At 31.7% G+C, this 13,413-nt stretch overlaps 2 protein-coding genes across 4 annotated transcripts in view; both read left to right on the top strand.

The window, feature by feature from the left end:
• The first annotated feature begins 494 nt into the window (after positions 1–494).
• Positions 495–1,599, top strand: LOC123269439 (steroid receptor RNA activator 1-like). The gene is made up of 3 exons (XM_044735141.1): positions 495–624; positions 772–1,260; positions 1,334–1,599. Exons 1-3 carry the CDS (start codon positions 609–611, stop codon positions 1,525–1,527), a joined length of 699 nt encoding a protein of 232 aa, XP_044591076.1. The 5' UTR covers positions 495–608; the 3' UTR covers positions 1,528–1,599.
• Positions 1,600–5,278: 3,679 nt separating this feature from the next.
• The window catches only part of LOC123269948 (acetylcholine receptor subunit alpha-type acr-16), a 262,893-nt gene continuing 254,758 nt past the window's right edge, over positions 5,279–13,413 (top strand). For all 3 annotated transcript variants that reach the window (XM_044735897.1, XM_044735896.1, XM_044735898.1), the window contains exons 1-2: positions 5,279–6,156; positions 8,973–9,743. In XM_044735897.1, the coding sequence (XP_044591832.1) occupies positions 9,578–9,743 (166 nt within the window). In that variant the 5' untranslated portion in view covers positions 5,279–6,156; positions 8,973–9,577. The remainder of the gene's footprint in view (positions 6,157–8,972; positions 9,744–13,413) is intronic.

Genomic DNA, 13,413 nt, shown 5'->3' with positions numbered 1-13,413 from the left:
TTAAAAAAAAATATTTTTTAGCCCTCATTTAATAAATTAAGAAAAATAAAAAATGTCGGCTAACTTTATTATTATCTAAAAAATTATAAATGTGATTTAAAAAAAAATTTTTTTGGAGCTAGTTTACTAAAAAAAAAAAAAAAAATTATCACGTGTCTGCTAATTTCAGTGTCATAAAATTTTTTCTATTTTATATTACGTTTTTTTTAGATCTTCCAACTCGAGCTACATCATGATGTACGTACCACAGCTTTAGCAGATGATGGTGAAAAAATCGTTGTCATTACATTCGCAAAATTGGTAAGTGAAAAATAATTTATGCTTTATAATTTATACAAAATAAATTTTTATTTGAAATTATCTTTCATCACTTATATTAACTATAATTTAAACATCTCCGTTTATCGGTTCGTAATCGTTGTCAATATAAATTAGAGCAATCCGAAAAATTTAACGTCAAATAATATATTATCATTTACCGCTCATGTCGTTACCTACTCTTATATATTTTCGATCATAATAATAACAAAGAATGAGGTGTAAAACATGTGTAAGAATAAATAATAAGTCATTCATATCAAGATAAATAAAGTTGATTTACATTAAAAATGGAAGAAAAGAAAGGTAGGTAATTATTTTCTTATAATTCAATAAATTTATCTAATGATTAAAGACAAATTAAACATTAAAAATTGTAATTAAATTTTAACTTTTTAACATATGGTATGACTTGATATTTGCATTTCTGATGAATTATTTAATTAATAACAGACGAAGTAGTTTCGACACAAAAGAAACTTCAAGCGTCACATGACCCAGGTTGGAATGATCCACCAAAATGGGCGTTCACTCCAACACCAGCTACTGGCAGTACACCAACAAAAAGATTATTAAACAAACGTGTTGCATTTCCTTTGAATTCATCAACTGGACCCGCTAGTCAGTCTAGTCAAGTCTTAGGTTCAAATCTTCCACCTCCGATGCTTCCAAGCCCAGGACCGGGACAAGTTTTAACCTCAGTACCTCACGCTCCTCTTCTAGCTCCGTCGAATGTTTCAACAGATGCTACTTCGTCGACGGTTGACAAACAGCAGTCACTGACTGACAGTATTAATAATTTCCAGAAGATTATTGATAGCAAACTTGAAAATGGTGATAAAACTGAGGAAGTCAAACGGCGACTAGATGTCATGAAGACCATGTGGCTCGATGATAAACTAAACAGTCAGATACATGAAAAAATGTTGGAGTTATCTGAAGGTTGGTTTAATACCAGGATGTTTAAAAATCAATCAATTTTTTGATTTAATTACTAAATATTTATTTTTTACAGCATTACTGCGCAACGACATAGAAACAGCAGATAAAATTCATGTTTTTTTAATGACGAACCACACAGCATTATGCAATGCATGGATTTCTGCTATAAGATACTTAATTTTAGCTCTAAAAGATAAAAATTTTTCTGAAAATTCTAACACCCAGCCTGAACCTATCTTGTTACTAAATTCTACAGAATTTAATTAAGTTATTACTATAAATAATTGTAAGCAGCCCTGTGAGTGAAATATTAAAATAAAATTTGTTATTTAATACAAACAAGTCGCTGTAAAATTAATATTTTTATAATTATCCTTTTCAATTTTTTCGAGTAGTTAAAAAATAATTTGATTTATTTTGAGCAGCAAATTTACTGCTGTATTTTTTTTTTTTTTATGAAATATTAAACTTTTATTAAGTTAATAACGTTTTATACTGTAAGAAATAAAAATAATTTAAAACCGTTTTTTTGCTAACTTATCAAAAGTGCATTTGCGTCTTCAATAGCTTAAGGTATTTGTTGCGTGATAGGCATTTCAACAGAAAATTATTAAATTTTTTTTTATCGAAAGATAAACATATTAATAATTTCCTACCAAAATTTCAGATCAATTAATCGCACTGTTTTTGAGTAATTAATTTTTGAAATTGCATCTTATACACGTAGAGGTATAGAGAGATGGTAAAGTTAGTATGAAATCTTCTGTAGCACTCGGGTGGGCCAAATAATTTCATACTAACTTGACCATCTCTCTATACCTCTACGTGTAAAAGATGAAATTTCGAAAATTAATTACTCAAAAACGATGCGGTTAATTAATCTGAAATTTTGATAGTGAATTATTAATATATTTATCTTTTAATAAAAAAAAATTCATAATTTTTTGTTGAAATGTCTATCACGCAACAACTACCCTGATAGCCACCTTAACTCAAACTTTTATTCAATCTACTGCCGAAATTTGTAGCCAACTTGATGAAAAAAGTTTCAAACCAAACGTTTTTACTTAAGCTGTCTAAAAATTACACTGCAATTTGGCGTCAAGACTTGCAGTACAAGTGTTTTATTCAAGTTGTAGTACAATTTAACCAAAAGTTCGGTGTTAACTTGTATTCAAATTGGGGCTGTAGATTTTAGTCAATTTGTTTACAACTGTTGTATTGTAAAAATTTACAGCAAACTTGATGTCAGGTTAACTGTAACTGCTGAAATCCAACTACTTTTAATCGAAGCGCGGCTATTAGGGTATCTTGATAAGATAAAATATTCCGACAGTAAACCCATACCCTGATAGCCACGCTTTGATTAAAAGTAGTTGGATTTCAGCAGTTACAGTTAACTTGACATCAAGTTTGCCGTAAATTTTTACAGTATAACAGTTGTAAACAAATTGACTAAAATCTACAGCCCCAATTTGAATACAAGTTAACACCGAACTTTTGGTTAAATTGTACTACAATTTTACTACAACTTGAATAAAATACTTGTACTGCAAGTCTTGACGTCAAATTGCAGTGTAGCTTGTAGACAACTTAAGTAAAAACGTTTCCCTGATAGCCAGAGTTTCAGACCAACCAAGTTGGTGTCAGATAGTTGCCACCAACTTAGCGACAACTTGCGGTCAACTTTCGAATTTGTAACTGTTGGCGTCAAGTTGGCCACAAGTTTCTGGCTACAAATTTCGGCAGTAGATTAAATAAAAGTTTGAGTTCAGGTGGCTATCAGGGTACTAGTGACCGTCATCCTTTACATTTTTACTATCACACGATATGAAACATAAAAAATTTTCTTGGAAACCTTCTTAACCATCCGCTGAACTAGTAACTTGTGTGTAGTACATTCCATCTTTTTCGAAATTTGATTGCATGCGTGAAGTATCAGTCATCCGATCGAATTTATCTTTTTGCTTATCGTTTTATAGCATTTTTCATTTCATTAATAGGTTTCCAACCATGAATTTATAATCTATTATTTCTCTTGAATTATCCATACAGGCAATCGTATTTTTATGAATATGGCTCTTCGAAATAGTGATACCGTAAAGGGCCATTACCCAGCCAACGTATACACGGTGATTTAGTACTCGCGTGTACTTTGAATTCAAAAAAGTTTTGCCAAGTATTTTAAATTTAATAAACACCTATATATGTACGAAACTTTTTCTCCAAACACGAGCTTGTTTTATGTGTCATAAATATTGATGAAACATAAATTTTAGAGTTGAATATTTTTTTATTACATTTCTGAAATCTGTTGAATCGTCATCAATAACAATTTTTAAAAATACGTGGAAATAATAAATAATAAAATGATGTAAAAATTATACAACCACAATGAGTATTCTGTAAACGGATCAATTTTCACAATACTATTAATATTAAAGGATAGATACGTTTACAAACAAAACACTAAACAAAATACGGTTGTCATTATATAGACTATTCATCCGACAAATATATTGTTTAATATATTGTTTGAATACATCACGAGTAAACCACACTAGCTAATTTCTCAAAAGTAGAACAACAACTATTGATTATCGCACGTTTAGATAGTTATATGCCGATATATATGCATACACCCTTTGCTGAGCGTGTCGTTCATTGTTTTCAATTCATTTCGAATTATAATTTAACACAAACATACGAATATAACAACCGAGAAACCACTACTCTGCTACTATAAATTTAAACACCACGTGCAAAAACTTGTTGACTCGGTCCTGTTGAATATGCTACTCGTAATAATTACAACTCTCCGCATTGTAATGAATTAAATCCACGGCTGTGTTCCCCATTCCCGTTCTACAACTTTAAATTTCTCTTCAAATAATAATAATAATAATTAGAAATTAAAATAAAAATAATAAATTCGTGAATATTAAATAGGTCATATACTTACAACTAAAACAAACTGAAAATCCATATTTAAATCCGATACTCCTCCGAAATATATCATCTATAATAATTCTCCGAGATTTGAAAATACTCATATAAAAAATTGGGTTTGTAAATCTTCAAAAGTAAATCCCGGAGGTACTGTATCGTTTAAATCGCCGTAATTTTTTTTTCCTTGTCCTCAGTTTGGTTCAGTATCGGTCTTACAGATTTGTCGGTTTAGATGTAGATGTAGAGCTCAGTATCAGGTACAGTGCCTATAATAATGGCGAGAGAGGAGTAGTAAGAGGCCTAGACCCAGTATTATGGGTTCGCGATAATAAGGACGGGGAATCCAGATAGAAGAGCTCGAGGAAGAAGCCCCAGTGTATACAGGAGTAGGAGCAGTGGGTATATATGCCGGTACACCAGTATGTAGGTATATGGGATAGGAGGTTATGTCGAGGAAGATGAAGAAGAAGAAGAAGAAGTAGAGGAGGAAGAGGACCAGAAAGAGTACGAGGATTGAGTAAAAGCGCGGGATGAAGTAGGATGAGAAATTCGTCCCGCGGCACGCTGGGCACAATATTGATCTGTAGGTCGGGGGGGTGGTCGTTCGTACAGGGTGGCAAGCAGGCGAGCAGCTCGAAAAATGGTGGGGGTTGCGTGGTGGTCCAGTCCGCAGCTTCACGCGAAATCGCAGGCAGCACTACTATATACTCAATCTCCCTCTATATCTATGAATAAGGGTATGTTACACAGGAGGGTGTATGTATATGATCATTTAGATGTAGGCGGAGGTGTATGTGTTCGCATCCTCTCTCTCATCCTTCCATTCACTCGTCGTAGTTTCTCTCTTGGAAGTCCCTCGATGTTTGTGTGTGTGTGTATGTGTGTGTGTTTATTTGTAGGGGATGCTGTATTAGTAGGGAGCCGGGTGGTAGTAGGAGACGACAAAAATCCCCTTCGCCAGCGGGGCGTGCTTATACCGCAGGTGCTGCTGCGACTCGTGAGCTTCGGGTACCATCATCCAGCTTCAAAGCTACATCCGAGCATATCTTCTCAGTAGTTACGTTGCAGCCTTACGCGCGAGTACGGCTTTTACGTCGTATTTATAGTAATAATATAGGGGTCCGTTAGTTTGTTATCGCGCAAAGATATTAACGCGCATTCATGGACTCCAATTATTAATTATTAATTTTTTTTAATAATGTATCTACGTTTAACAACGTTTTAAACTAAAAGCTTAATCGAGTTATATTTTAAATAATTTTTTATTTTAATTGAAGATATTAAATATTAATTAAGTCAATGGTGATTATCATTGCACTGAGTGGTTAAATAATGATGATTAATTAAGTTAATAAATTAATGAGCCACTGGTAGAGTTTACAAATGATGCCCAGGGATTGATGCTCCGACGTTTAACAGATGTAAAGTCCAAATTTTAGTATTGTGAAGCCCCTGGTTACGGCGGACGAACCGCGTGGTGTTACTACTTGGAAATAGCCGATTAATTCTTGGACGCCGGCGCGGTCTGCTGTCATCGTCTGTTCACTCGAGTCATTAAACCTCGAGAGGACTTTGGCCTCTGAAAACGGGTGCACTCCCGATTGCCCTGGGGGTGTGTGTTTGTGGACCGTCAACTGTGTCTGTGAGGATGTATATCCTGTAAGAGTTTAGTGGATTTACTGTCAGGCTTAGCAGTGTTTGTTAACGTTGAGGAGCTAAGTACCGGAGACTTGGTTGCCGGACGAGCTATACCACTCCGGGACACCTGTAAGCACCAGAAACGTTAACGCCCGAGGATGCGAGTGCCTTGAATTGGATTAAAACTCCCAACAAGCACCGGGTCCTTTCAAAGTTTACATTCTAAGTTTCTAAACTTCTTGGACACTTATTTAAAGTTGTCCATTGTTTTGTTTATTTATACTTCTATACTGCTTTGATGAGAAATTGGTAAGGATAAAGATGTGAAAAAAAAAAAAAATGATAAATAGTGCAGGGGAAAGATTCTTTTTATTCGTAATATTCAATTTTTTTTCTTGTTATTTAAATTTATTTAACGGTATGATAGTGTAATCCGTTTTGTACGATACATTTTTTTGTTTGATTAACGAGAAACAGGTGAAAGAAACGTGAGGTTAATCCCCCGGACTTTCCAGGAAATCGAACCCTGTTGCTACGTGCCGCGTTTTTATTTTTATCTTTTCTATTCAAATATTTAAAACGCCCTCGTCTCGTAGCTTAATCACGGAGATTAAATATTACTGCACTTTATTATTTAATGAGATTTTTTTTTAATATACTCTCGACTTAATGAAGTTCGAGCGAATCTAATGTAAAAAATAATTTCCAACTTTGACTTTTGAAATTAAGTATACATATAAATAAATATGTCATTTATCTAATCCAAAAATTTAAAAAAGATTCACCGTTTAGTTACTTAGATATTAAATTTAAAAAATCACATATTTTATCTCCTTATACACGGGCTCTTATGGCGGACAAACTTTTGTCGAGACTTTAATTATTTATTTCAATATTAACCTCCCAACTTTAACAGATAAAAAACTATACACAAGAAACTTGGATTATTGCAAAGTATAAAAACAATTTAATAATAATAGCCATTTATTCGCCATTTATTAATAGCTATTTAATAATAGCCATTTATTCGAATAAAGATTTGACAACATCGCGTCAACAGCTGAGAAAAAAGAAAAGGATAGAAATATGGTTACAGAGAGAAAAATGTTTAACTCACACACTTATCCACGTCTCTGTTATGGGTATAATCTATCGCCAAATCTGTTTATTTATTCCGGCAAGTAATAAATACGAAAGTCAATTTATTAAATAAGTAAAAATCATCAATTATTAAATTGTTTAAATTATTTTAAATTAAAATAAAGAATTTTGACGAATATTGGGAAGACTAAAATTAAAAAAAAATTTTAATATTATTTTGACTTATTAGTTACGCTGGAACTTCCTTAATAAGCCTTGAAACTTGGTCACAATTTTATTATTTTTCTGGGCATCTATTTAACTGACACGTTTGTTTATCCGAAGCTTCCGTTATAAATCGATAAAAATTCCCCCCTGATAGCAGATGGAGCAGACTAGAATCGATGGTTATAGTTAACTTTAATAAATTGGCCTAGTTTTTTTCTCCATGCAAGCCATAGAAAGGTCGTTCGGCTTGAAAGAAAACAATGCCCAGCATCAGGGTACTTTCCTTTATCTATCAGGGTTCAATGATTGAAAAACAATTTTTTTTTTTTCATTTATTAATTGTGAATATAAAATGATAATTTAGCAAATTAATCTTTTAGCTGTCAGTCAAAAATATTAGCGTGTTATTTATCGGCGCTTAAAATTAATAAGGTTATTTGGATATTCTGTTTTAATTGGTCAGTCGATGATTCCACGAGTTATATAGTATTGATTTAATATATATATTTCTGGTATTCCGGTATCATGTATTAATCGTCACGCGATCGCAACATACTGAATTTATAATTGGGAATCAGCTACTGCTCTATTATTTGCTGTACAAACAAAGTAAATAATTATTTGTGAAAATGCGCATTCGAATAGCCTCAAGATAGATAGGTGGTTTAATTTAAAATTTTTCATTTTCAGAATTATATTATAATTCATGTAAATAGTTAATAATCTCTTTTTTGAGATTTTAATTAATATTTAATTATGAGCTGAAGATAATTAAATTAATAACAGAAATTTAAAAAGGGTTGGAAAAAAAATAACGAAATACCAGTGTAATTAAAAAGTTGGTTTTAGTATGAAATAAAAAATGAAAAATAGTTAGCGGTAGGATTCCTGCGGATGTATGCGTATGCAGAAAGAGAACGAGAGAACGGGAATAGACGTAAAAAAATATCTATAATAATTCGATTCAGCTGGCATATTGAAGCAAGTGAGAGATTGTACGATGCAGCAAAAAACTCCTATCTAATTTCCGGTTCGAAAATCACCGTCATTAATAAATGAGTGTGGAAGAGTGGAATGTCGAGATAGTGTATTTTTTGTCTCGTCCGCAAAAAAAAAAATACTGAGAGTTAAAGACATTATATTTATATATATATTTTCCATTTTCCTTTTTACTGTGACTAAAATTTTTTCTGTCATCTTTTTTATCTTTCTGCTTGTTCGGCGTTGAGAGTTAATCCATTATGTCAGTTAGGTCCGCCTATGAGTATATTTTGTTGAATTAATCCGCATAGTGGACAAAAGTATCAATCACATTTAAAAACCGGAATAAAATGTACGTGAAAATAGATAAAAATGAAGTAGTATATACTGAGAAAAAAAAAAAAACTTTTATTTAGAAAATTTTCTTGATACAAGAATTTATGTTCTTGAAAATTTTCAAGAATATATATTCTTAGCTTAAGAAATTGTTAAATTAATTGAAATAATTTTTACTTAATTTAAATAAAGCTATTCTTTTGTTTATCTATTATCCAAAGATAAATATTGATGTTCTTCTCTTTAGTAATTAATAATTAATAATAATAGAATATTTGATCGTCAGCGAGTTTCTAGAGCCAAGAAATTGTTAATTGGGCAAAAGTATTTTTTTTTCTCAGTGTAAAAAATTAAAGAAAAAAAAATAAAGTATAAGAAGAATCTTTCCTATTAGAGAGTTTGTTTGAAGAAAAAGACTCGAAAAATCAACTCATCATTGGTTTTCTTTTTTTCATTTTATATTATTTTATTTTTTTTTTTTTCCACATCTTTTTCCACAGTTTCTTCAAGTGACTGCGCTAGAACAACACAAACTGCAGAGAGGAAAAAATAAATTGCTGCGAAAGATAAGACAGAATAAAAAATATCTTCATACGTATATGTTGTAACAAAAAAGGCGCCGCTGAGAGACAGAAGGTATGAAAGAGGAATGTGTTAAGGACTGGGGGCGAGGATAATCATCCGTCCCTTCTAAAAAAAATAAAAAATAAAAAAAACCGTGCGCCATAACGGGCGTAATTTAGTTATCAGGCAAAAGTGAGGTGCGAAGAAAGATAATATTGTTGCCGGGTATGACGGCCAAGTCGGGAGGTCGGCGGGAGTTTATGAAGGCTTCGTGCGAGTAGTGATAGGTCTCTAAGTGTCCCTGGGGTCGATGGGCACTGTCATACCTTTTTAAGAAGCCAATGGTCTGGGAAAAGTCATTAAATTGAAATAAAAAAAAGTTTTGTAGATTAAACGACAAATATAAAATGAAATGATTGATTTTTTGGTGATAACAATTAGCTTGTAGCTGTGAAAAGTGATAATTTAAAAAGTGGTAACATCTTGAGTAAAAAATTAAACGGGTTTTAGAGACAGATAGAGACGTCATTGAATATCAATAATGGTGGAAAGAAGAATAAGGATGAGGTCGACCGAGACGAAGAAAATGTCTAGTGAAAAGGAAAAACGAAGAAGGATGAGTGTCTTGGTCTTGAGATGCCGTGGGTTACAGACTTGGATGTTGAGTCTCAGTTTTGTCATTGTACTTCTTGCAACCCTGCCACAAGGTAAGTTTTTGCACTACTTTTTTTCCATTTTCCTTAGTTGCCAATCCAACTGCATGCGTATATATCTACGGTATATAACTGTATTACATGTGAATGTGAATGTGTGTCGATGTACGTGGATCGACAGATTACCCAACGGCATTTTTATCCGCGCATATAACTTTAAAATAGTAAAAATCCGTTGGTGAACCGGCTGACGCTTCAGGGAATTTTGAAAAGGCGAAGGCTGCTTTGTTTCCCAGGTTACACTGCACTCGATGCTACTTCTGCTGATTCTGAGTATCATGCTCAGAACGTGGAATGGGAATCAGGATATAAGAATTTTATTTTATACATAAATAGTATAAGAATTTTCTGGAGAATCGTTAAAGATATAACGATACGAGGTATTAAAGATACCCTTATAATTTCCCTGGCATTACGATAATTTTATTCATTGGTTTGAAAGGAGTATTTGCATGAATTGATCTCTCTTTCTCACTCTATTTCTCTGGTCCTTCTATTCTGTAAGCGGATTTCATTTCTTTATCGGTATAGTTGTTGATAGTGGTCGTAGTAGTTCCACTTCTGACTACTGATGTGGTCAGGACAATGCTAGATTAGGTTGTATTCATGAGGATCGAACCATTTGTTGGTCATTTTCACAACTTTTAATGGTTCTTCTTATATATATACCTGGTAGTACTTCGAATTCCAATTATGAGTACTGATTATAGTATTCTATATTAATAAAGTATAGATGCAATCTATACTGCAGTTTCAGCTTGTATTGGAAGCAAATAATTAGAGATTGAAGCTCCTCTTGATCATCGTTCTGAGAATCTTCGTAAATTGCTTGTTAATACGAGTAAGGTACCTGCGGGTAATAAGGCCTAAGTGATAGAAATGCTATTGAAAATAATCGCTTCCGCTATAGGCTTTTCTAAGAGAAGCGTCTAGTATAGAAATGTCGCTACAAGTTTATAGAGTCCCGATACAACGTTCTCTGTCTTCTATATTCCATCATCCGTCATATGCTAAAGTAGCGCAGAAGAATTCCTAAAAAACGATTCGAGTAAATAGTAAACATTTTTTATAATTTTATATTTAATAATTTAAAATCATTGTTCTAATTTTTATCAACATCTTAAAAAGTATTGTTGCTAAATTCCAGTATGTTTAACCCGCAGGCCTTATTACCCTACCATAGTAAAATAAGACCTACTCGCAAGGTTTTTGAAAAAATTTAATTTTGTATTTATTTATGGTGAAAATTACCATTACTCCATTATATTTTATGGCTAATCCCACACTGAAAAAATATATATGCGCATATATGCTGACAAAAATACATATACGTCGCACATATAAAATATATACGCCACATACTTTTTTTTTGCCCCCGTATATGCAGCATATATTTTTTTTCAGTACGGGAATGTATTAATATAAAAATTAATGATACATTTCAATAATTAAATGCAATATTTTCGGTTTTTTTTTTCAAAATCTCCCTTAACTAGGCCTTATTACCCGCCGGTACCTTATTTATATTTAAACAATAAAATTATTGCTTTTTAATAAAATTGATTGCTATTTGATGAAAAAAAATTATTTTATATTAAAATTCGAGTCAATAATAGAAAAAAATGGATCTTTTTAATGAATTGTAAAACAATAAAAGCAATCGGAAAATATGAATACATCACGAGATTGATTATAACGAGTTTCGATTCTTTTAGTCATTCTGTTCTAATCTGTTTATTATGTAATCTTTTTTTTCAATTAATTTAAATGTGCTTACTCTTTTTATAAAACTTTTTTACCCTTTTTTACTTGCATTTATTGTGGTACTTAACTTTCAAACCTGTTACACTGTGTAAAAGTAGAGCATAAACGAAATGTTAACCCTTTTTATTTGTATTTGGCTCCTAAACCCGAGTAAGTGAATACGGAAAAGATTTTGGCAAACTGCCGACTTAGATTTATACTTTATACGTTTTATTATTGTTGTTATTTGATTTAGTATACTTTAATGAGAATCATCAAATAGTGGCATTAAAGTTTTTATTTTCTGAATAATATCTACTAACTCTATCCAATATATTCCAAAGTCTATAAAATGTTTTATTTATTTTTCTCCTGGACATGGATTGCACCGGAAAATTATCACCCAGCGTGTCAAGTGCCTAGAGTATTTTCCACAGGAAAAGTATGCATGGGACTAGTTATCTTTGTGTGAATCTGGGAACATGCTATCACAAATTTTATTGCTATTTTATGAATTCATAATAAGAAATCCTCTACACAGTTTAGTTGGTCTCGTTTCGGTTTTTTTTTTTTGTTTTTTTATGAATATTAGAAAAGTTACAATACACGGCAGTTTGCACAGTCGAAACATTTGTATGCTTTGATAAATTAAAATGATGAATTGAAGGTATGAAATAATAATCCATTTGTGAAAAAACGTCACTGTTGAAAAAGCAATTTTTTTTCCATTCGCATAGAGATTTTCTTTCTCTTTATACTAATGTGTATAAAAGTGCGGAAATGATACTGTTGAAAAATGATTGTGGATATTTTTATACTTTTTTATAAAAAATATATATTTATTGAAAAAAGCTTTCTGATAATGTGAAAAGTATAAAATCTATTCATCGAGATTTCCCACCAAGAAATATTGAAATGCTTTCTCCGTGAGGTTTTTCGAGTACTGTAAGCCCTCAGGGCCAGATTGCATTATATTAAATTCTAAAAAATGTTAAATAAAGAATTATTGATAACTCTGGAGTATACAAAAATGATGAATGTATTATATTCTAGCGGCTTTTAGATTCAATAATAGCTTTTTTAATTATTGAAATTAATCATTTTAGCGTATACTGGCATTTGAATGTTGGATATCATTATGATATTAGCATCCATACATTAAGAATGAATTGTATCCCCAATAATTTCGACTATTATTTTCTGATAATTAAAATAAGATAATTTATTGGTGTACAGGTAAATAGTACGATTATTTTATTATTATGAATGGGATAACGGATAGTTTACGTTGTGTATTCATTCAATTTTATAGTGGTACAGTGTTTGAACAAGTGATCAGCCTGGTAGTAGTAGTTGAAAATCCATTTAGCCGCTATACCAAACCGAATTTCAGAGGCCGTAAACTTTGCGATAATCCGCCCGAGAGTTTAGCTAACTTGGTTGTTGATATTGTTGTTATTATTGTTATTGTTATTATCATTCCTGCATGTGAAAGTATTTCATTTGAATTATTAATATTATTTACATTTATATTTAACAGATAATTCATTGTTGTTAAGTTATAATTGTTTCCATTGCAATCGTGTTTGCAAACACTGATACTAAATTAACTTGATTCAGAAAAAAAAAACTCTTGAACATCATTCTGAAGCGTTTGATCTTAATTTAAGCAGAAAAGTTTTTGAATTAAGTCAAATTTACTCAATAAAAAAATTTCTTGGTTCAAGATTTTTATTATGTGATTGATGAGCTTACTCATCAAAATGGTTTTATTTTAAAATTTATTCTCTTTAATCAAATCAATTTCTTCATAATAGATTATAAAGTAAAACTTCTGTGTCAGTTATGATCTTTAAAATAATTTTAATTTTTTTTGCACGCCTCATAGCGCGAAGCGCGTGAGGTTGTGCTTTATACCCGA

The sequence above is a fragment of the Cotesia glomerata genome, linkage group LG7, assembly GCF_020080835.1.
Source record: "Cotesia glomerata isolate CgM1 linkage group LG7, MPM_Cglom_v2.3, whole genome shotgun sequence".
NCBI classification, from domain to species: domain Eukaryota; kingdom Metazoa; phylum Arthropoda; class Insecta; order Hymenoptera; family Braconidae; genus Cotesia; species Cotesia glomerata.
The sequence above is the reverse complement of the archived record's forward strand: the minus strand, read 5'-3'. Positions and strand labels throughout refer to the sequence as shown.